The sequence below is a fragment of the Passer montanus genome, unplaced genomic scaffold (genome assembly GCF_014805655.1).
Source record: "Passer montanus isolate IOZ18808 unplaced genomic scaffold, ASM1480565v1 scaffold55, whole genome shotgun sequence".
Lineage (NCBI taxonomy): Eukaryota > Metazoa > Chordata > Aves > Passeriformes > Passeridae > Passer > Passer montanus.
In genome coordinates, this window is record NW_024370485.1 from 538063 (window position 1) to 563705 (window position 25643).

Genomic DNA, 25643 nt, shown 5'->3' on the forward strand with positions numbered 1-25643 from the left:
GGAGTGTGAAAATGTGAACGCTGTCCAGTATTTGAGCAGACCTCCCAGTTCTGGAAAGTGCCCCGAGGTGGCAGTGCTGCCTTGCAGCACAGGGATGCACCTGAGCCTGGGGAGAGCAGCTCCCGCTTTTGGAATGCCCATGGTGATGTCAGTGCAAGAGGCACGAGGGAGGTCTCTCACCGACAAGAAAGCTGCAGGTAGGAGCAGCCAGGAGACAAGACCATGGAGAACCCAGTGCTGCTACTTTTCTAACTCCACACCGCTTCCACCCAGACGTGGCAAGTGTCCTCCTCATACCATGTCATGGTTTATGAAAAATAAAGGTTTGCATTTCTGAAACCCCGGGAGTTCATGGTGTGTCTGACCCCACGGCTGTTCTTTGAGAGCCTTGGGCGTTAGCTCACAGCTCTGCTGTGTGGAAAAACAGTTCCTTGGCTTCTGGCACTCAAGCACCCAAACGCAGGAAGGCATCCCTACTCACCCATCAGCATGCCATGGTAGGCAAACTTGGATGGATTCGTATTTTGGAGAAAGTGTCCACACATTAACTGATGAAACCATGCCTCAACAAGTCCTACAAATGAGCATAACCTAGACTCAACTCAAAACTCGGCACCCAACTGCATACAAAGTAGCTGGGTGCTACTTTGAAACTGTTCTGGGAGCTTCCCTGCATCTGAGAAAAGGTCCACCTTTCCAGAGGTGGGAGCCCATAACCAGGGTCTGACCCAGAGGGCCACAGATTCTGCAGAAATACCAGTGCTGGGGTGAGTAACACAGGTAATACCCATCCAAGGTTCCTGACTTGCTGTGTTGTGGAGGCAGCTCACAGAAACAGTATGGAAACAGCTGTCCTGGTGGACTCAAGGAATGTCTCCCCCAGGAAGCAGCTGAGGGTACTTTGGTAAACCTTGTCCGAGGCAGTGCAGAGAGATGAATTATTAACATTGTTTCTGTGCATACCCCTGCCACTGAGTGGGAGCAGGGAAATCATAAACCGCAAACAAGAAAAAAACAGAATCTGTGAAGCTACCTGAATGCTTACTTTTGAGAGGAATCTCGTGGAGAACTGGGAAAAGGGGTTGCACAATATCCTGGAACAAATTATACTGAGGCGAAAACAATCAGACTGTAAAAGGAGAATAAATCTCCTCAGTTCCAATCTAGCTCAGCACACTGAGCTGTTGGGGGAGAGAATGCAAGCTAATTTTTGAACAGAAAGCACTGGATGCTCCACATAAGCTGGTTTTGATTTTGGAAAATAATTCAGGAATTACTGTAAGAGACCGGGGGGTGGGGAGGAGGAGGGGTATGGGGCCGGCTGTCAGCATCAGGCCACCATAATACAGCGCTGTATGAATACGGTCTGACCAGATGGTCTAATTAAATCCTAAATGACTCGTGGGGCAAATGGTAGGGGGGTCAAAGCAAAAGCTACTGGCTTTGTGCAGAGGGTATTTTCGCTTCCCCAGTGAAAATATTAACAGCATCCCATTGGAAAAGCAAGGTGAGGCACTGTCCAGGAAAGTGCGTGCTGCTCCTGTGCCCTTCACTCGGACACGGAAACCCCCAGAGGAGCTGAACTTCGGAGGCAGCGCAATCCAGAGCCAGACCCCTCAGTTCCGGGGGCACTGCGGGAATAACAGCGAACGTGAAGAGGCGCGCCACACGCGCACCCTCCCCCAGACTCGGGGCTCTGAAATGATTTAGGAAAGAGCCGAGGCCGTTCAAGACGGCACCGGAGTGCATCCTTCAGGGGCGGCGGGGGAGCGCACGAGGGGCGCCGGCCCGGCACGTCCCGCCCGGCGGCCCCTGAGGGCGGGCAGGCGCCATCAGCCCCCGCGGTCCCGCCCCGCCCGCACTGCCCGGGCGGGATGGCGGCGGCGCGGGGCCGGGTGCTCTGTCTCTTCGACGTGGACGGGACCCTGACGCCGGCCCGGCAGGTAGCGAGGCGCGGGGGCGCGGGGCGCGGGGGGCTCGGCCAGCGAGGCGGAGCTCGTCCCGCCGGCTGCGGCCTCACCGCTGCTTCCCCGCCAGAAAATCGAGCCGGAGGTGGACGCGTTCCTGCGGGAGCTGCGGCAGAGGGTGCACATCGGCGTGGTGGGAGGCTCCGACTATGCCAAGATAGCCGAGCAGCTGGGGGAAGGGGACGAAGGTGAGCGGGGCGGGCGAGGTCTCCCGGGGGGCGGCTGTGCCCTAAATGCAACCCCGAGGCTGCCCTTGGCGAGGCTGGCCGTGCCCAGGCGGGAGCTGCTGCTTGCCTCCCTCTCCCCGGGTGTGGAGGGCAGGCAGGGATGCTCCAATCCGTGCTGCCGGCTCCAGTCCTGGGCTGCCGGCTCGTTTGGTACGAGCTGCCTCCGAGCTCTGACAGCTGCACGCCCCGCCTGCAGTTTTCGCCTCCCTGCTGCTCCGTGCTGGGGTCCCCGCAGGTTCCTCCTCACCTTCCGATGGGGGCATGGGGTAGGGTAAGGAGTGGGAGGGCAAGGAGGCAGCGACTGCCTCCTCCACCGTGTTCTCCTTCTCCGGCATGGATGACAAGCGCCACTGGGCTCCAAGCTCTGCCTTCCACTTCGTTAGTGGAGGGAGGCCGAGAAATTCCCGGCTGAGGCCGATTGCTGAGGCGCCAGTGCTGCGTGTCTGGCTTGCAGGGGGGGCTGGAGTTAGATAACCAGTAACCACATCACCCCAGCAGCCTGGCAGCGGGGAGGGCACAGCAGGGAGCGGAGTAGCACGTATGTAGTTGAAAGCCAAACATTTGTGAGCCTTTATCTTCGTCGTGCAACTGATTCAACCCGTGACCTCAGTCAGGTCGTTTCCCCCTGCGTGCGTCACCTCCCCACCCGTGAGCAGAAGATAATCTCCTCATCCACTTTGCCGAAAGCGAGCAGCGTAGGATGGCCAGTGGCTCTTTGCAGAGCACAGGAGCTGTGGAGGGAAACAAGAAGACATCACTCAGTCCTGATGCCAGTCCTTTTTGCTCCTTTTCCCAAGCAGTAGTAATGTTTCCTCTTTTTTTCCTCCCCCTCTCAGTCATTGATAAGTTTGACTACGTCTTCGCAGAGAACGGCACAGTGCAGTACAAGAACGGGCAGCTGGTCTCCAAGCAGGTGAGTCCAGCTCCCTTTGCAGCCATGGCTCTCCTGCTCCCTGGGGAGCAGCGCCTGCCCTACCCAGGCAGAGGGGCGGCCTCTTCTCCCCAGTTGCTACCTTTTCCAGGTGGGCTTCCTGGGAAGTCAAGCAGTGTCACTTGCCCTTCTCTTTCTGCAGGCCATTCAGGACCACTTGGGGGAGGAGCTGCTGCAGGATCTGATCAACTTCTGTCTCAACTACATGGCGCTGCTGAAGCTGCCCAAGAAACGGTAATGGCTCAAGCCTACAGAGTGGAAGTCATGACACTGATTTCTATGGAGCTGAGCTCCAGATCTCCCCTAAAAAGAGCTGATCTACAGAGCTTGTCTTGCTCCAGGTTTTATCTTAGCGCCCACAGGCACTGTGTAGGGTCACTGTCTCCCTGAGCTGAGCACTGTGGGCAAATAATGGAGGAGTGTGTTTGTTCTGAACAGTCTGCATTATGTTTTAGCATAATGCCTGCTCTTTTGCCCCTTGGATTTTCCTCCTTGGGAAGCAGAGTGCAGCCACCATGTGTGTCTCATTTAGGACAATGGTGCCAGCTTGTTACTGGTCAGGGCATCAGGCATCACTGGTAGTATATGTTTCCAACCAGGCAAACAATGGATCTGAGGATGGGAAGTCCTTGAGCACCCCTTTTCCCACTGTTTCTAACCCGGTTTGCTGGCTGGCCCTGCTCTGCTCCCTACCCTGTGCTCCTCTCTGCTCTTCCCTTTGAGATCCAGCAGCCAGAGGGTGAGCGAGGTTGGTACACCTCTGCTGAAGGAAGACCAGGCCACTACCAGGACAGGAAAGGGTGGTCTTCCACTGGATCAGCTCACTGTTAGCACAGAAAGAGACAGAGAGAGAGAACTAATGGCGTGAAGGTGGAAGGGGGGATCAGGAGAACCTCTTTCAGATGCAGCCTGCAGTTAAACCAGCCTGGTTGCAGGGTCAAACCTCACCTCAGACCACAGTTTCAGGAACACGTGAGCCACTCAGGGCTGTTGGGAGCAGCAGCTCTGCCCTCCCCTTGCCATGGCTGATTGTTTTCCTGCTCTTCCCGTGTTTGTACAGTGAACACAAGCAGGTGAAATGAATCTGATAGAAGTTGCTAAACTGTGACCAGATTAGTTGTTTGTTGTGAGTCACCACGTGGCAGTACAAGGACCAGAGAGGGGTGCTAGGGTGGCTCCCTGCAACAGGACTGCTGGCAGAACAGGCCCCGGAAAGTACGGGCTGGGACCCAGAGCCCTCAAGGCTGTTTGGTTGCCTCATTGCTGTCTGCTTACCCAACAGCCTTGGTGGAGTTTCAGCTCCCAAGCAGCTCTGTGGATTTAGCCTTATGGGATTTCTAGCAAAGCAAGGACTTTAACCCACATCTCCTGAGTCCTGGCCTGGGGTGTGGGCCACCAAACCCTCGGTGCTGCAGAGATGCTGCTCCTGGGCTGCAGGCATGGCTGCCTGTGTGTCCATTCCATGATGTTCCTCACTGTGTCAGGAGATAGGAGGGGGAGAGCTTTTCCTCCAGACTCGGGGTGGGAAGCACTTTATCACAGAGAAACAGCAGGCAGGGCTGGGAGGGACAATGAGCTCAGGGGTCCTCAGCTGGACAGGGGAGAGGATCTCCCTCTCCAGCACAAGAATTTGTCTGTTTTCACACTGTCAGGGCTGCCATCCCTTGTTGTTTCTGCCCTACCAGTACTGGTACAGCTGTCTGACCCCTCGATAAGCAAACAGAAGTAGCTGGGTTTTTACCAGACACAAAAGAAGGGAGCAGCTTTCTGCCAGCTCAGTGCTTTCAAGCACCCCAGCGAGGAAGCGGCCGAGAAGTGACCCCAGCACAAGGTGAGGGTGGCGAGCAGGAACTGGATCCTGTCTGTGCAGCCTTAGATAAGAGCTGCAGTCAAAGGTGCAGGGGTCAAGAGGGAGATACAAAGACCCTGATTTGTGTCCCTTGAGGAGGCACTGATTGCTCCTCAGCCTGCTGCCGGACATAGCAGTGAGTCACACTGACCTGGGCCATCCCAGTGCCCCAAGTAACTGCCAGCTTCACCCAGCCCACACAGCGTGTCTTAAGAGCCTCAGGGGTAGAGGTGCCACAGCTTCATGAGGCAGCTGGTCCAGGCCAGGGAATAGCTGTCTTTGCAGTTATCACAACATTAGAAAATGTCATCTGTCATCTCCCCTAAGCTCATTGCTTCCAGCCTATCCCCAGGCCACGGAGGGACTGTTTATTTCTCTTCTTTCTCAATCTCTTTTTATAAAACTTTATAAAACACCCTGGGACCTTAAGCAGTTGTGGGTGCCTGACCTGTGACCTGGCATGGCTTCTCTCCTCCTGCACGTTCCTGCAGAGCCTCACTGAGCAGCCATTCTCCTGGAAAGGTTGTTTTCCTCTCCCTGCCCCAGTAACCTGGTGCCTTTGCCCCCTGCAGAGGGACCTTCATTGAGTTTCGCAATGGAATGTTGAACATCTCCCCCATTGGCCGCAGCTGCACCCCGGAGGAGAGAATCGAGTTCTCCGAGCTGGACAAGGTACAAGGGCCAGAGCTGGGCTCAGCCTCCCCCTGGCTGGTTTTGCACCAGCCCAGATCTCAGGTCTTACGTGTTCCCCCCCCTTCCCAAGGAGAAGGGAGGTCCAGCTTCAAGCTGTGCATATGCAACAAGGGGGAGACAGGACTGGGAGCCAGGAAACCCAAGGAAGACACAAATGAGTGAAAGAAACTTTATTTCATTAGGGACCACCAACGCAAGGGGGTGGCCAGCAGGATTCCCTGTGCTGTGGGAGAGCCTCAGGGAATGAGGCAGTTCTTTAGCAGTGTGTTTCCTCATTTGCAGTACCCAAAGATGGCCCAGCAGCTGTATTCTCTCTCCCATTTCCCCAGCCCCAACAGAGCTGGAACTAATGGGCTTTCCAAACTGGGAGGGTCATGGCAGGTCTGCTGGGCAGGTCTCCAGAGGATTTGGCCCATGCTCATACCGGTTTCTGCCTGGAGAAGCTATCTTGGGTTGAGGGATCAGCTGGTCTTTGCAAGACTTTTTAATCAAACCTGGAGGGTTTGGGTTATGAACTGGGCTGTGAGGAACTGAAGCAGTGGCATTTCATTGCCAAGGAAAATCTGGGATCTGCTCCTCCCAGTGGAGTGAGCTGGTGGCCTGCTTGGACACTGGGCAGGCTGGTGGCAGCTGGCTAAATGGCATGGCACTGGGGCCCCAGGCAGCTGGGGAGGGAGCAGAGTTGCCCAGCAGAAGGTTACGGTGGATTCTGGGAGACTCAACATCTAATTGTTCAAACTCTCTTTTCTTCCCTTTCCTCCTGATCTCCACAGAAAGAGCGGATACGGGAGAAGTTTGTGGCAGCCTTGCAGAGGGAGTTTGCTGGCAAAGGCCTGCGTTTCTCTCGAGGTGAGCAGGGAGGGTTCCTTGGCTTTGCCTTTATCATATTTCCCATAAAATTCTGTGAAAGGGAGCAGGAATCTCAGCTGTTCCCTCTGAGTGTCTGGAAACCCTGGGAAGAGCAGATTTTGGTCCTGGAGAGCTGCCACAGGGGAGTCACATTTGCATGCATGACGTCTGCATCCATGCAGAGAGAAAGCCATGCTGCAGACTTCCCTCGCTGGGAATCGGCCAGACAGACAGGTTTCCATCCTGTGGCATTATCCCTGCCTTAATCTCAGCTAGTGGAGCCCACTGCTGCCCAATGGATCTGTTTTGGCTCAAGCACCAGCAGCATGGCAGCCAGCCCCAGGCACATGCAGTCTTCTCTAGGAATGGGACAGGAGACTAATGCATGTCTTGGCTCTGGGGCTTTTTTGGGACAGTTAGCTGCAAGGGAAGTATCTTTCTTCCTGGAGGGAGATCTGACAAGGAGTAAGGAGATTGCAGCTCCCTGCCATGGGCTTTTGTAGGGCCACTTCCAGGGATGGTCTGACACCCAACTTACCAAAGGTGCAGAGCTGAAGGAGGGGCTTAAGCAATCCTGGGTGTCTGGCCAGGACAGGGAGAAAAATGAGGGTGTGTAAGTTGTGGGGGTGATGCTAGAAGAGGATCCTCTGCAGGGGTGTGAGATAGGAAGGTTCCATGTGGCAGCCCAGCCAGAGGGCAAGGGGGTGGTGAGGCTGAGGCAGTGGGTGACACCCCAGGCCCTCTGATCCTCCAAGAGCTTTCACTTGCCTTCAGCATCCTGCCAGGGGCATTCTGTGCTGCCCACAGCACTGGCACACACCATTTGTCAGAGCAGAGAAAGACAAGGGCCCTGCTGCTGTGTGCCCTCAGGCACAGGGTGTGAGAGCTGGACAATGGGCCTTTCTCCCTGGGCTTTGGGGAGCTGCCACACAGAGCCCAGGCCTGTAGTATAAGAACATGAAGGGGAGCTGTGGGCCCCCTGCTTCTCCACAAAGAAAATGTGGGGTGTCTCAGGTCAGGCATCTGAAAAAAGGGCATGCAGAAACACAGCTCCTCTGCCAGGCTGGCTCCATGTGCCTTCTGCTGGCTGTGGAGGACTCAAGGCCCAGAGGTGGTGGGAGGTCTCCCTGCAGCCCCCCAGGCCCTGCTGTACCTAGGGAAGTAGCAGTGCTGGCTGGTTCACAACACCCCTTCACCCTCTGATTTCTTACCTGCACCAGCTGACATCAAGAGCCCCTTCCTACTGCCCAGCTCTGTTTAGAGGGTTAGAATGCAGGGAGAGGCAGTGGTTTGTACAGGTAAATGGCTTTGGATGCAAGAAAAGAGGGTGTCACCAAATTCAGCTCCTTCTCTGATGCTGGATCCTGCTGCAAGCCTCCCCTGGGCTCATAGGGCACTTGCTCCCATCCTTATCACAGTGGCCTGTCCAGTTTCTCTGCTGCAAGGTGGACATATAGGCTCCATCCCCATCTTCTCAGGCTCCAAGGAGGCTTGGTTCAGGATCCCCAAACCAACAGGGACACTCCAAACAGCCAGGAAGGGGAGGTGCGTGGCATCAGGGCTTGCATGTTTGAGCAACCTGGGGTGTCAGTACCTCTTCTTCAGCAGGAACTGACCCTGTGATTATCTTTCTCATCACCCTCTTCCTTAGAGAGGTGGGATTATCATTTAAGGAGAGTGTGAAACTCCAGGATTTCTTGTGGATACTGCAGTAGGTTGCCTGGAGAAGACAAGCTGACTGGCAGGAGGTCACACATGCCAGCTCGAATCTCTGTACCTCTGGCTCTGAGTGAGACTCAAGCATGCATGTGCCCTAAGCTGCAGGCTCTATTTTGGGAAGAGCTTGTCTCCTGTCTTGGTGCTGGGACAAGAGTCTCTCTGCAGCCTGTGGACACAGTGGGGAACTTGAGGATGGGGAAGCTGCTGCCTCCAAGCACCCCCAAAAAGCAGCAGAGTGCTGGGGTAAACTCTGCCTGCTCTAAGAGCAAGGGCTGGGACACCTGGTTAACCCTGGGTGGCTGTGGGTGTCCATGTCCATGCACATGTTCTCTGGGAAAGCTCCCTTGCCACTCTGTGTTGGTCAGATGGGACTTGGTGCCTCTCCAGATGTTGGCAACCCTCACTAAATTCTTGTGTCAAGAGGTCACAGGTCAGGGTCGTGCCCTGATTATGTCAGTGGGTTGGTGGTACCTCCACGGCAAGGTGCTTGGTCCTTGATCAGTGTGCAGAGACAGCATGCAGGAGACCCCAGTCCCTGCACAGTTAAGGAGCATCAGAAGAGTGATTTTGGAAGGGCCAGTGATGTCTAGCAGGGGCTTAGGAGAGAGTTTGGTGCCAGTCTCCAAGGTCATTGTCCCCTGTTGGGACACAGAACGTGCTGCTGCTATCTGCAAGGCGTGACCCAAAATCTCCCCACCAAGAGATGAAGAACCCTCTTCTCTTGGGAAGAACCCTCTGGTTCCTGCTTGCCTGCAGGGAAGCTGTGCTAATGTCACCCCAGACATGCTGATGTCACTGCAGCCTGTTGTCATAGGAACAGCCTCTGCCATATCCTAGCCATGTGCCAAGAGGAACACCAAGGCAGAGCTGGTGTTTGGGGTGGGGGCTCCCCCCAGACATCCAGCCCCACTCCCATCCTCCTGCCCATCCCAGGGTGGGGGGACACCCTGCCAGCTCCCAGCAGTGTTGCCTGATGCCCTCCCTTCTCCTGGCAGGTGGCATGATCAGCTTTGATGTGTTCCCAGAGGGCTGGGACAAGCGCTACTGCCTCAATGTGCTCGACGACGAGAGATTTGACACCATCCACTTCTTTGGGAACGAGACAACCCCTGTGAGTATGCCCCACTCGCCCCACACTGGCTGCTTTCCCTGCTGCTGCTCCATCACGGGTCCTGTGGGTCCCATGGTCCCACTGGTGCCAACACAGACCTTTAGTGGTGTGAGGGGGGAGGATGCTGCCCTATGCTGTGGGTTTGCTCTCATGATGGCTCTGCTGGCTCGTGGGGAAATCACCTTGGATTCACTGTGCTGGGAAGCAAGTACACCTCAGCATTGCTTCCCTTGCCCCAGCACCCTCGGGAGGCAGCAGCCACTGCTGTGGCCTGCATGACCCAGAACACAAGCTCCCAGCACTTGGGAGAGAACTCCTCAACAGCAGGATCAGCTTCACCTTCCCTTTAGAGCAGTGGAGGATGAAGCTTGCTTACTGCTGGAGATCAGCTTGGTCATTCACTCAGCCCTTCCCAGATGCTGGCAGCCTCTGCTCCCCAGATGTGCCCATCCCACCTTCTGCTAGCCCCTCCACAGGCAGGGCAGGGGTTAACCCAGGCTCCTGGGCAAGTTCTGCCGATCTGGAACCTTCCCCATCTTTTCCATGCTCCTCCCCTGGCACTGAAGAGGGAGGCAAGAGGGAGGGAGCAGAGCTCCCAGCCCAGCCTCTTCTGCTCCCGTGGGCCAGCAAAGCCCTGCCTGCCCCTGCCCACCAAGTCCCTGCCTGCCCAGCCTCTGGCTCCCAGCCCAGCTTCCCACGGGACAGAGCAAAATGTGGATTCATGGATGAGTTTGTTCTGGCAAGACCCTGCTAATGCTGTCCCTGTTTTCTGTTCCCCTGCAGGGAGGGAACGATTATGAAATCTATGATGATCCCCGCACTGTAGGACACAGTGTCCAGTCCCCGCAGGACACGGTCCAGCGATGCCGTGAAATCTTCTTCCCAGAAAGAGCAAACGAGTGCTGACTGCCCACTCCCTGCAGCCCTGCCCCGCTCCCACCCTCTCCCCCCACCAGGAAAAGCACCTTCATGTGAGGAATCTGCTCAGGGTAGACCAAGCAAACACTTGACAGAGCTGGTCAGGATGTAACACGTGAGTGTGGGTGGGAGGCAGGAGCGGCCCTTGGCTGAGCAGCCCCTCAGTGCTCCCCGTGTGGGGCTGGGGGTCATGGCACCAGACCCTCCTCGCCTCCAGAGAAGCTTCTCTCTTGACAGTTCAGCTGTGCTGGGTGGTGATGCAGAGGCTTTTGTGGTCAGAAAGTGTTTGAAAGGGCCAAAGAGTGAGAGTGTGTCCGTCCTGCACTCCCTCTCCACTCCTCTCCTTTTCCACTCACTTTGTCATAACACTTGTTCATGAGGGAACGTGTGGCTCGCCTTTCTCTGCCCCTTGCACCTTGGCCAGAGAGGCTGGGGCTGCTGAGGCTCAAGGAATTCACCAGAACTGCTCCAAGGCAGGAGGCCAGGAAGGCTGTTTGCTCCAAGCCTGTGGTAGGAAGGAGTAGCTGAGATCCCAGCTTGTTGCACTGTTGTACTTTCTAATGGAGAGGTCACCGTGTCCTTCCCCTCAGTGCCACAGTGTGCCAGTTCCTCCCTGCAGATGACCTGGGAATGATAGTTTTAACATGGCTGGGCTGCTGCTCTGAGCTTTGCTCAGGTGCATAAAGAAACCAATTCTCTTTAGCTTACAAAAACCACCTAGGGTTTATTTCCTATACTATTCTCTATTTTCAAGTCAGACCTTGCTTGGCACAGCTGGAGGATCCTGGCACTTCATGCTATGGAACAGTTTGGGGTAGAAGGATTTCCAGTGGTCTTCTCACTCCTGCATCCATTGAGCATCACAGAATCACAGAATTGTTAGGGTTGCAAGGGACCTCTGGAAATCATCTAGTCCAACCCTCCTGCCAAAGCAGGGTCACCTTGAGCAGGTGCCAGGAATGTGTCTGGGTGGGTTTTGAATGTCTCCAGAAAGATTCTGGGCAGCCTGTTCCAGTGCTTTGCCACCCTCAGTGTAAAGTTCTTCCTCATGTTGAAGTGGAGCCTCGTGTTTTAGTTCATGGCCATTGCTCATCATCCTGTTGGTGGGCACCCCAAAGAGAATGTGACACCATGCTCTTGGCATCTGCCTTTGAGATGTTTATATGCATTAATGAGATCCTCTCTCAGTCTCCTCTTCCTGGACTAAACAGGCCCAGCTCCCCGAGTTGTCCTTATAAAACCTTACCCTGGGCATTCATAACAGACCAAGTCCCCTCCCTCCCCAGTGCTCAGCTTTCCATCCTGCTGCCAGAGGCATTTTCAGCAGGGGCCAACACCGGCCATACCTGGTTCACAGAGCTGCTGGAGGTGCCTGCTCAGCAGTGCCCTCCAAGCTTGCTCTTCCCCCATCTCATCCCACACACCCAGTTCACAAGCTCACCTTTAGGGAGGCAGGATGTCCAGTGCAATTGTCATATATCCTCTTCCTCTCCCTGGATCTTTGTGGGTTGCAAACCCACATTTCTCCTTCAGCCTTTGACCTTGTCCCTCACATTGTCCTTTTATTCCCGGCAGTTGTATTGTGGTGTGTGGCCACAATGGTGACGCTTGTCACAACTTGGTGCTCAAAAGGAGCTCAGGGATGCCCTCCAGGGAGATGTCCTGCTTGTAGCTCCCCAAGGTACGCAGATCTGGTGTTTGTAGACCTGGAGAATGTTGGAGGTCTCTGCAAACCCTCTCCCACTCTTTACAGGAACCTTTCTTGCCTCATCCCTGCTGGTTATGGCACTGCCCGATTCTTGGTCCTGTTTTCTCTCCCCTTTTTCTTCTGTTTCTGGTTTCCTCATTGTGGCTCTCCATTTTCCACTGGCAGCTGGACTGCAGAGAGGAATTTCTCAGCTGCCTACCGCCACCTACCAAGGCACCACCAGCCTCCTCAGGCGAGAGACACTGGTGCTTTTAGACGCAGGGCAGGGCTGGATCCCCACATTGCCATGGGCAGAGTCCCTGGTGGCCCTTGGCACTGCTGCCTGGCCACAGGAGCAGGGACACTGCATGACCAGTGCTGCTGGGGTGCTCTCTCCTCCACCTGGCTGCACCTCCTAACTACAGCACATCAGATCTCTGATGCAGCACATTTGCATGAGCACAGCACTCTGCCTGGCATCCAGAAATCCCCAGCAAATCCACAAATTCCTCTTTCTACCCAGGGAAGATTTCTGTGTGGGACAAGAGGATCTGTTGGAGAAGCTTGTATGCAGGATACCCTTTTCACAGGTCACACGTTTTGGCCCTCCACTGCAACCTTCATGGAGGAATTGTGTTTTGTGATTCTTTCCTCTCTCTTTCACTGTGGATCAGGATATGTGTGAGTCTTGGGGAGTTTATTTTTCCTGTGAGTATTCATAGCCAGCAGGACCTCTAATGACCTTAGTGATGAGTGAAGAGCAGGGTCTGGCCCTGATGGCGTGGGGCACCGTGGTGGCCTTGGGGGCTGAGGTGACGTGCACCTTTGAAGTGAAAGGCATTTCCCTGAGGCCCCTTTGCCATGTGCTCCTCTCATGGTGGGTGCCCACAGCATCACTGGGGGTTTCTCCCCATGGGTGTGAGCAAGCAGACGTGGCAGGCCCCACCTGGGACTGTCCTGCTGTTTGGATCCATATCAGTGTGAGATGGGCAGCTCCTGTCTGGCTGATGACAACTGTTAAATGAGAAATATATTTAAATACATAGATGTGTATATTAAAAAATTAAAATCAATCCTATTAAAGCCACAACACGCAGCAGCTGGATGCAGTGTGTGCTTTGTGCTGGGCTGTGCTGGGTGAAGGGCAGGACACACTTCACAGTCCCCAGAGCAGTGGGGGAGCAGCCCCACTCCAGGTCACCCCTCAGGTGAGCAGCAGCCTCCTGTCCCAGGCCCACAGTGTGGAGCATCTCCAGCCCCCTCGGGGACATACCGTGCGTGAGTCCTTTCTGATGTCTGGGTAAATTCCTGGGTGCTCCAGGTACTTTACTTGAGAGAGTCACTGTGACACATGCACACAGGACAAAGAGCCAGGATGGGCAGGGCTCATGGGAAAGTCACTTTTAATGGTTTATTGCCAATGTTACAAAGGTTGACACATGGTCAGACAGGCGGGAACCACACTAGAGTTGTAAAAACACCAACAAGTCTAGGTTTTTAGTTTATTTAAAAAAAAAAAAATCCAACAGTTTGCCTTGGCCAAGCTGACTGCATGTCCTGGGGATGCCTGGAGCCTGAGCCACAGTTGCCACAGCCCCTGGGAGAGCCAGGCTTTGGCTTGGCAGTGAGATGGGCCGGAGGGTCCTGGGGCAATCCCCACACCAGCATGGTCCTCCTGAATCTGCAGGGCCCAGCTGTCCTGCGTGGCACCAGCCTTGCTCTGCTCCTCTCCCCACTTAGCCAACAGCAGCAGCAAAAAGGTGGCAAACACCCCACTCCATCCATGCTGAGCACCAGCAGTGCCAGCAGCTCCTGCTGGCACGGTGCTCCAGGAGCTGCCTATCCCCTCCTGCCCTGCTTGGGAGGACCTGCTGGCACCCCACTGTCCCCAGCCTGCTGTGAACCCCTTAAGATGCTGGTAATTCCTGGAGCATTGTTTCCCTGGGGTGAGCTCAAGACCAGCCCAGTGCATGCTGTCCCTGTCCCCGTGCCCTCTGCCCCATCGCTCCCTGGGGCTGTGGGAGCCCACCTGGCCAGGGTATGGCAGAAAAGACCAAAACCAAAGTTTGTGCTTTGTATACAAGACCCTGCCTACACCGAGGGGCTGGGGAGGAGGTGGCTGTGCTCGCCCCGTGGCCGAGGCTGCTCAGACCCCTCAGCCCCTCGCCACCCCAGCAAGCTACAGACATGCACACACACACACACGCGTGGGAAAGGGGTCCCCAGGGGGCCGGGGGGCAAGAGAAGGAGGAGAAAGTGTCTGTCTCCCCAGAACCATATCAGCACTGGGCCAAGAAAAGTGCATTACTGCCCAGCAGCAGTGGGGAGCACAGAGGTGCCAAGTGCCCCCTGCCCCGTGCCAAGGTGCAGCCCCCCAGGCACAGCACCGAGTGCCCCAGGTGCCCTGCCAGCAGCTGTCTGCCTCTGAAAACCAAATTTTTCCTTTCTGTGAACTACTCACCTCCCCGTGGCACCGCTGACCTGAGATCTTGTGATGGAGGGATGTGGCTCAGGTGGGTGCTGTGAGCTGCCAGCGATGGGGATGGGTCTCAGCCACCCAGACCCTGCACAGTGATATGCCACCCCACAGCACCCTGTTTGTCCCTGCACCAGGGCATGTCCCACTGCTGCTGTCCCACTGTGGACGGAGTGGGGTGCCCATCTTGCCAGAGTGGAGTTCAGGAGGGTGAGCCAAGCCACCCAGCCTCTCCCCACCCCCTCCTGCTCTCAGCACCTGCTTCAGCCCAGTAGAGCTGGAGGGCTGGGGCTAGGACTGGTTCCTCTATTCCCCATGGCCTCAGGGGCAAGGAATGGAACATGGGGCTCGGTGCTGCCCCCGGAGCTGAGGGACAGTCAGGGAGGGCTCCACTTCCCCTGTCCCCCTCGACAGACACTTACAAACACACACAGAGAAAGGAAACCGTAACCTTATAAAAGACACTGAACGCAAACGCCTGCGTGTTTGGGGCAGCCCCAGCCCCGCCGCCGCCTCGGCTCCCCCCACGCCCCTCGGGAGCGGCTGGGCAGGCTTGCTCCATGGGGCTGAGTGGCTGGCGGCCCCCCTGGCAGCCTAGGAGCCGATGATCTGGCCAGACCATGTCTCGTGCTTCGTGTGGGGCGCCAAGTTGGTGAGGACCACCTCCACCGCCTGGAACTTCTGGTTCTTGGGAGGGATGGGGCAGACCTTGTACGTCACCTCGTCCCCCTCCACTGGGACATACTCTCCCTCGATGCTGCAGGAGAGGAAAGGAGAGGTGGTGGTGGTGGTGCCACAGCCAAGAGATGGACCCCTGCCCCAGACCACCCAAAATGAAGGAAGGCACCTGACCCACCAGCTGTGCCTTGGAAAAGAAAACCCACTGGTGATGGAGGGTACAGGACAAGCAGAGACCCATGTCCACCCCATGGAGATATCCACACCCCAGCCCATAAGCCTCCAGCTCCATGCTGATGGCATGGCTTCCCCGGGGTCTTCCAGCACCACACAGCCCTGGGACTTACTCAGACACATGCACGAAAATGTCCTCGGTGCCATTCTCTGGGGTGATAAACCCGTGGCCCTGGGAGCGAGAGAACTGCTTGCAGACACCCTTGAAGATGGGGCCAGCAGAGGCACGCGCTGTCCTGCAGGAGGAATGGGAAGATTTTGCACTGGTGGCACTTGCCCGGGTGGAGGCACAGGGAGGGATTTTTGCTACAAACACAACGGTTCTGGGCTGCGTGCGTGGCACCCACCCACAGCAGCGCTGGGCACCGTGGTGGCAAAGTGCACCAGGTGCAAAGGGCTCTGCAGGCACTGCAGGTGACCACGGCTCCCTTGGACAGTCCGCGTGCGTGGCACCCACCCACAGCACTCTGGGCAGGAGTGCAGCAGCGCTGGGCACCGCGGTGGCAAAGGGCTCTGCAGGCACTGCAGGTGACCACGGCTCCCTTGGACAGTCCCAAAGCCAGCAGGTACTTACGCCGAGTAGGTCCTGGTCCTCTTGGTGGGGAGGGGGCTGGGCAGGTCCCGTAGCAGCAGGTTGCCCCGCTCCCAGATGCGGCTGCCCTCCCGCTGGAAGGGGAAGGTGGGCCACACCGGCGACTTGGGGGAGTGCAGGGGTGGCACTGCCGGCGGGGCGCTGGGCTCCGATGACATGGTGGGGTCGCTGGGCTCCTCCGTTTTGGTTCTGGGCGGGTGGGCAGCAGGAGAAAGGATGCCCAGGCGTGTGGGCCTACTGCTGGTGACCTGGGGAGCAAAAGGGGCTGGGGATTACAGGACCTTCTGTGAGGTTTTTGGCACAATTTTCTGTCAGGAATTGTCCCTCGGCTCCCAGCCATTTGTGGGAGCAGGGAGCTCCCACATGGTGCCAGCCTTCAGCCAGGTTGGACACCAACCTCCAGCACTGGGAATTGCCCCAGGAAGCCTGTCCCAGCTTGGAGTGAGGAGTGTCATCTGGGACATTCCAGAAAATCAGTCCCAAGAGAACAACCTGGTTTGTTCAACCTTTCAATTGCCAGGACAATCCCACATATTTGAGATGAAGTCACTAAAAAGCTCACCCCGGGAAAAGAAGCAGTGGAGCTTGGGCTGCCACAGGCAGGGACCATTTTGGGAAGGATGCCCATGCAGTGCCAGCATGCCTGGGCCTCTAGTCCCAGGCTCTGAGAATTTTCCCTATCCTGATTTCTGATTTAAAAAGTGAAGAAAAAAGGCTGAGACAACAGGTCAGTATGTCAAGGTCAGAGGTCTGAGATCTCAGCACAGGAGGTTGCTCCAGCCCCGCAGGATTCAGGACACAACCCCAACCCCAGCCAGCAGCTGCTGCCCATCCAGGCACATTCCTGCAGAAAGAAGGAACACCAGGAGACTGTGGTGAGGCTGCCAGCAACCCTCATGCCCCTCAGGCACCTCAGTCCAGCCACTACACAAGCACAACCTCCTGCCATCATCAGGCTCCAGTTTCTGAAGGCATCATGCTATTTGCAAGCAGTTAAAGCCCTAAGGGGCAGAAACCCTGCAGATGGAGCAATCACAATTGTGGGCACTCCTGTCCTCACTGAAGCACCCCAGCATGAAATTGGAGGGGTTGTGCATTTTTAAATCTCCCAGATGCTCTGATGTGTGATCAGCACTGCAGCTGCTTGCTCAGAAAGGCCTTGCTCTGTTGATTTTTATTCCAATCAGTTGCTGCATCTGACGCTGGTGCTTTTGTCCCAGGGTGCCCCACACCAGGGGTTGCTTGAGGGCACCCCTCTGTGGGTGCACTGGGTGGGGGCTCACCCATTTCCACTGCTCCTCTGGAGTTTCCATCACTTGGAGCTGAGGAGCCCAATATCCCACGGATTCCATCCCCTTCCCCAGCACCCCCATCAGCCCTTTTTCACCGCACTGGGGCATGCGGCATCTTTTAGGATAACACCTGCACACACCAGGAAACACAGAGAATATTTAATTTCTTTTCTGACTCACTGTGGCCTTTTGAGACACGAAGACCCTGGGGGGATGCACAAAAGGGGGTCACCTCCACTCTGAAATTAGCAGGCACCAAGGACATGGGAAAAGATTTCTAGAGCACCGAAGTGTCAAGGAGGCACCAGGCAATTCCTGTTCCCCTCACCCATCTCCTTCCTCTGCCAGGGGCTGTGTCTGCCACTGGGCCCCTATAGCTGCCAGTCCAGCCTGGATTCTGCTATGGGATGCTGCCCACACGGGCCTCAGCCAGCCTCCAAACAGCTACCCCCTCTCAGCCCTGCAGAGCTTCACCCCCAGGCCCAGGCACTAAAGGCCACACTAGAGTTGGCTTCCAAGGCACAGGCCACCACGTTCCTCCTGCCCTCTGAGACAACTTCCAGTGTGGCTGCAAACCCCTCCAAACCATCCTTCCCTTTGCTGGCTCCCCACCACCCCCACACCAAACCCTCCTGTGCTTCAGTGGCTGCTCTCCTCCATGCAGCAACTGGAGCATGCACATCTGCTCCCATCCCACCCCACACAGGGGCTGCTCAGCTCCTGCTTCCATGCCCAGCTTCAGCATCTATCTCCCCCAAGCCCTGGCTCAGCATCTCCTTCTCCCATTCCCAGGCTCAGGCTCACATCTCCTCCTCCATGCCTAAGGAGCTCAGTGAGGCTCAGGGAGCACCCAAGTGAAGCACCCCAAAACCAGAGCAGACCCCAAACTGCTTCCCAGCTCCCATCTGTGCCCCCATTTGCCCGCCCTGCCTGGACTGGTGAGCAGCCTGGACACTTCAGGGCAGCAAAAAATGATGTGATCCCCGTGCATTTCTGCAGGGTCTGTCACCTTCCCAGGAGGTGTCAGCATTGGAGGAGTGGGATGACTTGAGGGAAATGGCCCTCAGTTCTCTGCCACATCATGAAGCTGTCACTATGAAAATGGCCTCACCACGGTGGTGCACCTCCTCTGTGCGGCTTTCTCTGACAGAGGAGGCCTTTCTGTTCCCCCAGCAGTTTAGGGACAATGGAGGGTATTTAACCTGAATAAGGATGCTTGGAGCAAACTATTAGTATGCTGAGGGAGTTGGTTGGAATCCACAAGGGGCTGGAAAAATGGAAGTTTCCCAGAGGCAAAATTAAAATAAGAAGCAAGGGGGTTTTCAGGAGGGGGAATTGTGCTGGTGAAGTGGCAGCCACAAAGGGGGTTGCCCCGGGTTCACCCAGGAACCAGCCCAGACCCAGGTGCCCTGGAAGGCTCCCTGTTTTGGGGAATGAGTGGTGGTGAAGAATGGGAACATGCTGGGCACTGCTGAGGAGGCAGACAGTCTGCTCCTGAGAGCCGAGGGCAGCAGCAGAGGGTGCCCTCCTGGGCTGCTGTTTGCCCCAGGAGCTGAGCTTGCTCCTTGTGGGAGAACAAGTGAAGTGCAATCCCCCACAGGCACCCTGAGGGCTCTCCAGATGGCCCATGGGGATGTAGGGTGGCAGCTCACTGGGATAAACACAGGCACAGGGCACAGCAAGCCTGTAGGACGCCCATCCTTGGTGGATGCACTGCCTGCTCATGTCAGGGAGCTGCCTGCTCTATCTCCTGCTTGGAGCAGAGATCCCTGTCCTGGAGCCAGGTCAAGGCTGTCTCGTTCAGCCCCTCTTCTGCACCTGGATCAAGCATCCCAGATTTCCTGGTCAGCCTTGGTGCCCAGCAGCTGAATTCCTGGCTTTGGCAGTGCTGGTGAAGCTGAGGCTGTGTAGGAGCTTTGGCACATGGGGGTCTCCAGGGCTGTATCCTACCTCCCACTTCTTTTAAATCCCTGCTGCAAACAAAGGGGCCGAGGAAACTAAACTCAGGGCAAAAGCAGGCTGAAAGAAGAATGGGGACACAAGCGTATCTTCACCTGTGTCTCGTCCCCTCCTAGCTAGAATCAGATCAGGGAAAACCTCTACTGTCCTCCTTCCCTCCCTGCTCTCCACCCCACCATCCTCTCCCCAACCATCTCCCCACAATGCAGCCCCAGCAGGGGACAAGGAGGGAGTACCTCGGCACAAGAGGCATTTTCACCCTCTCCTCAATCTCCTGTGGTCACAGTAATGTCTGCTGAGGACGAGAGTATCTCTCCCCACCTCAGGTCTCTCCCGGCCTGGCTGACACCACCCCACTATAGACACTATGTCCACCCCACGCATGTATACAGCACAGGGACGGACGAAATCCGGGTCACTCGAGGAAGCAAGCGGAGAGGCTGCCGCAGCCCGGCTCTGCCGCGGGGCATGGGAAGCCTTTCCAGGGTAACCACCCTCCACCGCCACTGCTGGACCTCCACCTCGCTCCTCCCTCTCTCCTCTTGGTGGCTTTGCTCCGAGGGTCTCCCGGGGTGACAGTCCTCCGAGCCAAGGAGGAAAGTGGCTGCAAGCCCAGCGCTTCCTGAAAGGATGCTCTTTATAAAAAACACCTCCTTCCCTGCCCACCTTCTCTCCTCCCCAAAAAAAACCATCTCAAAGCCAAACGCCAGAGCCCTCTGGTGACAGGGTCTTCTTTGGCAGCAGAAGCCAGCTTTGCTTTTATATTTTTGGGAGGGCAGGCTCCTGAGCAAGCGGAGCTGACAGCCAGGAGGCCTTGCAGGCGGAGGCAGGAAACCCAGGCCAATTAAGGCAGACAGGCAGTAGACACATCAGCTTTTATCTCGAGATCCAAGTGCCCCATTCATCAGCAGCGAGTGAAAGGTCTGCGGTTTATCAAATAAAATCACTGTCTCTCTCCCCTTCTTTAAAGCCAAACACATTGACTTGGGTGCTGGCTGTGACCTTGTTTAACTAAACAGCCTTTCAAGGCCCCCTGGAAGAGGGGAAAGAGCCTTTTGAAGAGGCAGCAGCCTCTGTCTGCCACTCCCCGTTCATTAGTGGCAGCGAAAAAAAAACCCTCGCCCGGGCGGGGGAATACATATTTAATTAGCTGAATCGCCCTCGGTGAGCCGGCCCTCCCGTGCGGCGTTTCTTTGTGCTCCTTGCGGTGCGCTGGAGCCCCCGGCGTGCCCGGGATGGATCGGCGGATGGGTGGCCGCTGTGCTGGCGGCCCCGCGCTCCGGCTCGGGACGCGACCCTCCGGCCGCCGCCTTTACGGGTAGCTCCCGTTCACGGCGCCGCTTCTCCGTGGATCCCCAGCTCGGATGCTGCCTGCCACCACACTCGGCTCTCCCGAGTGCCACTGCTCCCCCCGCCCCAGCCGAGGAGCTGGAGGTGATTTTCCCTCTGCTACCTTTTGCAGCAATGTCCCGCACGGGCTCTTCCATGCCACTCTCCATGACGTTTTCTCCATCCCTCGCAACTGCCAGGGGCCCAGTTCAGGAGTCAGGTTTGCTATCCCCTCTAAACCCGCCCCAGTAGAAGAAAAGGTCTCTGTATGTCAAAAAGACACCCGCTCCCCACAGCCAGCTGCCAGCAGCCATCTCCTCACCCCGTGCAGCACAGAAAGCAATGCTCTGGCCCGCTGCCATTCTCGGGGAGGCTGATGCCCCCCCAGATTTAGCTTGTCTAGACACAGGCTGAAACAGAAGAGCTACACCCCTCCAGACGCATGAGCGTGTCCCCAGAGCTCAATGCAAAAACAAAAATCCCATTTTTCGGCTGCTGGGCATATTCACCTGCCGAGGGACCCAACAACAACACGGTGGCCAGCAGCCATTCCAGGGGGGCTGCCTTGAAGGGCAGGAACCAGCTGGGGAACCACGATGGCTCCAGGCAGGGGTTTCCACAAGCAGGGCCACCGCAGCGCTGGCTGGGCTATGTTTCTCCGTGCTTCCTTCCTCGGAGAAGGCTCACAGCCTTGGTGTCTGGCAGATTTTTATAAATGCTGTCTCTGTCTGATGCTAATGAAAGCCTCTCAGCTCCCCCCTCTCCCGTTTTTGGTCACCAGATCATGTTAAGAGTTAAATACCAAGCAAAGCCATTTTCTCACCTACCCTGCCTATTACAAACCCCTTTGACGAGACAAATTACTATAGGAAAAATAAAACTAGGCGGTTTTTGGGCAATGCACACTGCCAGCATCCCCTCCCCAGCTAAGCCAATCACACTCCCAACTCCAGAGATCTTTGCTGAGATAGTCTCGCCTACGATAGAGCCTGCTTAGCGCTAAAATATGAATGTCGAATGTCACCTTTATGGATTGATTATTAAAAGCTCCCTTAGCCCGTGCTGGGCTGCCCATTCCTCAGAGAGGCCATGAGGGAAAGCAAGCAGGCTGACAAATGCAAAGGACAAGCAAAGGGAGAAACCATCATGGAGGCTTGATTTACCTTTTAAGCATGTATGCATAATCATCATTCCCAAACACCAAATTTGTGAGATTTATTTACTAGTGATGGGTTGTTTTTTTTAAATTAGCATAGTACCTGTTCAAAGACATGGCACAGACATCTTCGTCTGTGTCCTTCCTTCCTCCTTTGTGGATCTAACTTGCCATCGGCAGGAATAGTGCAGCCAGTCCAAAGAAATCCCAATTCCAGCCCCCATCACTATCAGCCTACTTTAATAAGTCAGATTTTTCACAAATTGCCTCCCGCTCACCCGGCAATCCGAGAGCTGGATCCCAGCTGAGCTCAGCCCTCCGTGGCAAAGCCCTGGATTATTTGCCCCCAAGCCAAAGCAGACGTGCAACATTGCCGCCGCCACCCCCAGGGGAGTTATTGTTCCTGAGGCTGGTGGGGAATAACCAAACCGGAGGAGGGAAGTCACGCTTCATCCTCGCACCTCTCCACCGTCAAAAGGAAAAAGCAGGTTTCAAAGAAGAAGGTGATGCGTGAAGTTTAATCTCCAGCTACAATAGCCCTGGCGCGCTGCATGGCCATTGTGCCTCCCCTCACTCACCTCCTCAGCAGCGAAGGGCTCCCTGGCGCTGCGCTCCGCAGAGCATCGGTGCTCGGAGGGGCCGGGCGCTCCTCCGCTACCTTGCGAGGAGCAGCGGTGTCGCCTGCAGCCCGGCTGCGGGGGCTGTGTGCGCTGGCCGCCCGCCGGCTGATGGATGTGCGCTGTGCGATGTGCGGATGGGTGATGTGCGCCTCGAACACACACACGCATCCGCACGCCTTCCCCTGACGTCAGGGCCGGGCCAGGGGGAGCGGGCAGGTGGGAGGGATCAGCCTGGTCATTTCTGAGCTAGCTAGGCTTAAAGGAGAAAGTCTGTATGGGGGGCCGGAGGTGACGAGGGCGGGCCCCGGGGGGCCGCATCGCTCCGGTTGCGCAAAGTGACGCACACCGGTGGCACAGCCGGCCGCAGCGGGGCAGCCCCACGGGCTGTAGGGACAGCAGGATGGGGTGTGCGCTGCAGGCAGGGATGCAGACAGGCTCCCTCACAATGGGTGAAACCTCTCCCCTGTCACTGCAAGTCTCACTGGTGCTCTGCAGCCGCTCTTCCCGCCTGCCCGAGCACTCCTGGGTACCACAGTCACCGCTGGCGCAGTAAGGAGAGAACATGCCACAAACCCATCTTCTGCCCCATTCCCTCCGGGCTCACAGCCAGCCATCCCAAACCCGGGTGATTTCTAAGGGGCTCATTTCTATCAGTGCACTGTGCCAAAAGATCTTTCCTTTCTGTTTTCCCCTGTGCTTGTGCCATCGTGCTCAGGGGAGCCACCTCTGCGGGCAGAGGCCGTGCCCTAAATTGGCCTGAGACTTTCTATCGTAGGGGTGTAGGGCAGTGGCACGAGGGCAGAATCCTTTGCTGATTCCATTGGGGAATAAGGCGAGGAGTAATGGGGTTTAAATTACAAAGAGCAAGATTGATGTTAGACATTAGGAAACACTTTCTAACAGAACAGACAGTTAATTACTCAAGTAGATTGCCTGGCCAATCACCAGAGTCTCCATCACTGCAGGCTGGTAAGAACAGGCTGGGTAGGCACAACTCAGGGGGGATTTAGATGATATCAGCCTCATTTTGGAGTAGAAAGGTAGTCGATATCAGCACTTTACCAAGCAAGTCCTTGTGATCCTGGAATAAAATTTACAACAACCCCAAACAATCATGGTGCAGTGTCAGTGCTGCAGGGAGCTGTTATGTGACATGGGGTGGTCATGGGTGACAGGGGGTGGTCATGGGTTGCCTTTGTTTCCTTAAACTCTTTCCTTGATACATTCTAAGTAGCTGAAGATGGTGATGCTAACTAGACCTTCCACAAACAACCCTCAGGGCTGCAGGGTGGCACACAAGTTGTGTGGGAACCACGAGGCACAGCACAGAGCCAGGAGAGAGGGTTTCAACTGCTCCACCTGGCTGTATCCATCCATCCATCCATCCATCCATCCATCCATCCATCCATCCATCCATCCATCCATCCTTTCATCCCTCCAACCATCCATCCTGGTATTAGGCGTTGATATGGGGCTGTCCCAAGGGCTTTGACAGAGGGATGAGATCACAAAGCACTTGTCTCTCTCCTGTCAATGAATTATAATGCAGAAAAAAGCTCCACGGGCAGAAGAGAACAGCCCATGGCAAGGCCACCAAGAAGCACTGAAACTCCAAGTGCCAGTGGGTTCTGCCATTGCCCATCATGCTCTGTTTGTGCCTTTTCAAGCAGTTTTCCAGGACAGAACAGGAGCCCCACTCATACCCTACAGACACTACAAGTCTTACCTCTCCAGTCTACCCTTTGCAAAAGAAGGAGAGGAGGCCCCAGCCAGCTCTCAGTCTCCACTCTGAATTTATCCTGAGATGGCTTCTCCTTTCTTGGGGGACAACTTTGCCTCTCCCACATAAAGGCTCTTGAAGGAAAATGCACAGGAACTTGAAGTACGTTTGGCTGGAAGGTGACTCTGGGCATGTGCTGCAGCAGAGGAGGCAGGGATTCTAAAGCAGGCATGCTTTAAAAATGATAAAAGGAGAAGAGGAGAAGCTTTGATCAAACAGAGAGTGGGAGTGGGGGTGCCAGAGATGCCTGCAGAGATGGAAGCAAAGGCAGGAGCGAGGAGGACTTTTTATGTGAGAAGATACATAATTCCTTTGGAGTCAATCAAAGGAGGGCCAGAACTGTTGAGATGCAAATTACCACTCACCTCCCCTAACATTCCTGAGACAGTTTTCTCCAAGAGCCATGGGCATGTGGGGACAGAGGAAATCTTAAACCAAGTAATTTGGGGGCTCCTTTCATTTTCCTCAAAGGTTCCAATCCTTTGGGTAACTTCAAATATTATTTTCCAGTTTCCTGTATAATCAAGAGAATGAGAAATGTCTGGTGTTTTCTCAGAGGGACAGAAAAACTCTTCTGCAACCCCTGGATTCCAGCAGCTAAAGCTTAAAAAAAACCCAACCCAGCAACTAAGAACCATGCCCTGAAATACTGGAAAAGCCCCAATACTGCTGAGAGAGATTCTAGAGACTTTATGGCTATGTGTGAAAAGGTATGTACAGGCACTGTGGATTTCTGGGTATTCACCATGTCAGTATTCCTGGGAGGAGACAACTCAGCAAAACCAAGCTGTTCACATCATCTCCAACAGCAAGACACTTCAGCAGCAGCAATAAATACAGTGTAACTCTGAGCACTACCATTAGCTGAGTTGAGGCAACACCCATATTTTACAGAGCATAATTTAGAGTTTGTTTTTATTTTTACATTGAAGACAGCACATAGGAAATATGGAATTCCTCCAGGGAGAAAACCTAGGTGGAACAGAGCAACATCTGTCATGCGTAGACAGCCCAGGCATGCACCACTTGGGACTGGGGAGGGGCTACCTGAAGAAAGTGAGACTGGAAACAATTTCCCGGAGCCTGGGATGTTACTGGTGCAGGCTGAAACACTGACATCCAGACTCAGCTCTGGGGTTACTGTAGCCTGCTACCAGAGGCAGTGGAGCTCATCCCACACTGCCATCACCAGCTTTCTCTGCACACATTTCAATTCAGTTTCTCCAGCGTGAAATCAAAGTACCTGCAAGTTTCGGCAAAACACACAGCAGCAGAGAGAAGAGGAATCTTATTGTCCTTACTGAAGAGTGGCCCACAGCATTCAATCCTTGTTGGCAACCAGAGAGCTGATGCAGGAGACAGATTCTGCACATCTTGCTTGGTGCCAGCACTTCACAGCACGTGAAAGACCTCACTCACAGGACCCAAGACAGTGTGAAGCAATGCCTTGCAGACCTGCTACTCACACCGCTGCTTTTTGGGGGCTGTGGGTAAGGCTGAAGGAAGATGTGTGTGCTTTGTACTGGGCATCCAAAAGTCCCTGATGGGGCACGGTTATTGGAAGAATGGAAAATGT

The 25643-nt window shown here is 55.4% G+C and overlaps 2 protein-coding genes across 2 annotated transcripts; one reads left to right on the forward strand and one right to left on the reverse strand.

The window, feature by feature from the left end:
- The first annotated feature begins 1321 nt into the window (after window positions 1–1321).
- On the forward strand, window positions 1322–11320 carry PMM1 (phosphomannomutase 1). The gene is made up of 8 exons (XM_039725232.1): window positions 1322–1943; window positions 2038–2155; window positions 3031–3107; window positions 3268–3359; window positions 5547–5646; window positions 6441–6516; window positions 9231–9346; window positions 10130–11320. Exons 1-8 carry the CDS (start codon window positions 1875–1877, stop codon window positions 10250–10252), a joined length of 771 nt encoding a protein of 256 aa, XP_039581166.1. The 5' UTR covers window positions 1322–1874; the 3' UTR covers window positions 10253–11320.
- A 2017-nt stretch (window positions 11321–13337) lies between these two features.
- CSDC2 (cold shock domain containing C2) lies at window positions 13338–22799 on the reverse strand. The gene is made up of 4 exons (XM_039725233.1): window positions 22246–22799; window positions 15914–16179; window positions 15453–15575; window positions 13338–15184 (listed from the first exon to the last, which is right to left on the reverse strand). The coding sequence occupies exons 1-4, from the start codon at window positions 22453–22455 to the stop codon at window positions 15022–15024; spliced, it is 762 nt and encodes a 253-aa protein (XP_039581167.1). The 5' UTR covers window positions 22456–22799; the 3' UTR covers window positions 13338–15021.
- Window positions 22800–25643: the final 2844 nt, after the last annotated feature.

Coding starts and splice junctions, on each gene's coding strand:
- PMM1 (XM_039725232.1), top strand. CDS start 1,875: ATGGCGGCGGCGCGGGGCCGGGTGCTCTGTCTCTTCGACGTGGACGGG. Junction 3,108..3,267: donor GGCAGCTGGTCTCCAAGCAG/GTGAGTCCAGCT, acceptor CTCTTTCTGCAG/GCCATTCAGGACCACTTGGG. Junction 3,360..5,546: donor CTGAAGCTGCCCAAGAAACG/GTAATGGCTCAA, acceptor TGCCCCCTGCAG/AGGGACCTTCATTGAGTTTC.
- CSDC2 (XM_039725233.1), bottom strand. CDS start 22,455: ATGCGTGTGTGTGTTCGAGGCGCACATCACCCATCCGCACATCGCACA. Junction 16,180..22,245: donor AGCCCTTCGCTGCTGAGGAG/GTGAGTGAGGGG, acceptor TTTGCTCCCCAG/GTCACCAGCAGTAGGCCCAC. Junction 15,576..15,913: donor AGGACCAGGACCTACTCGGC/GTAAGTACCTGC, acceptor TTCCTCCTGCAG/GACAGCGCGTGCCTCTGCTG.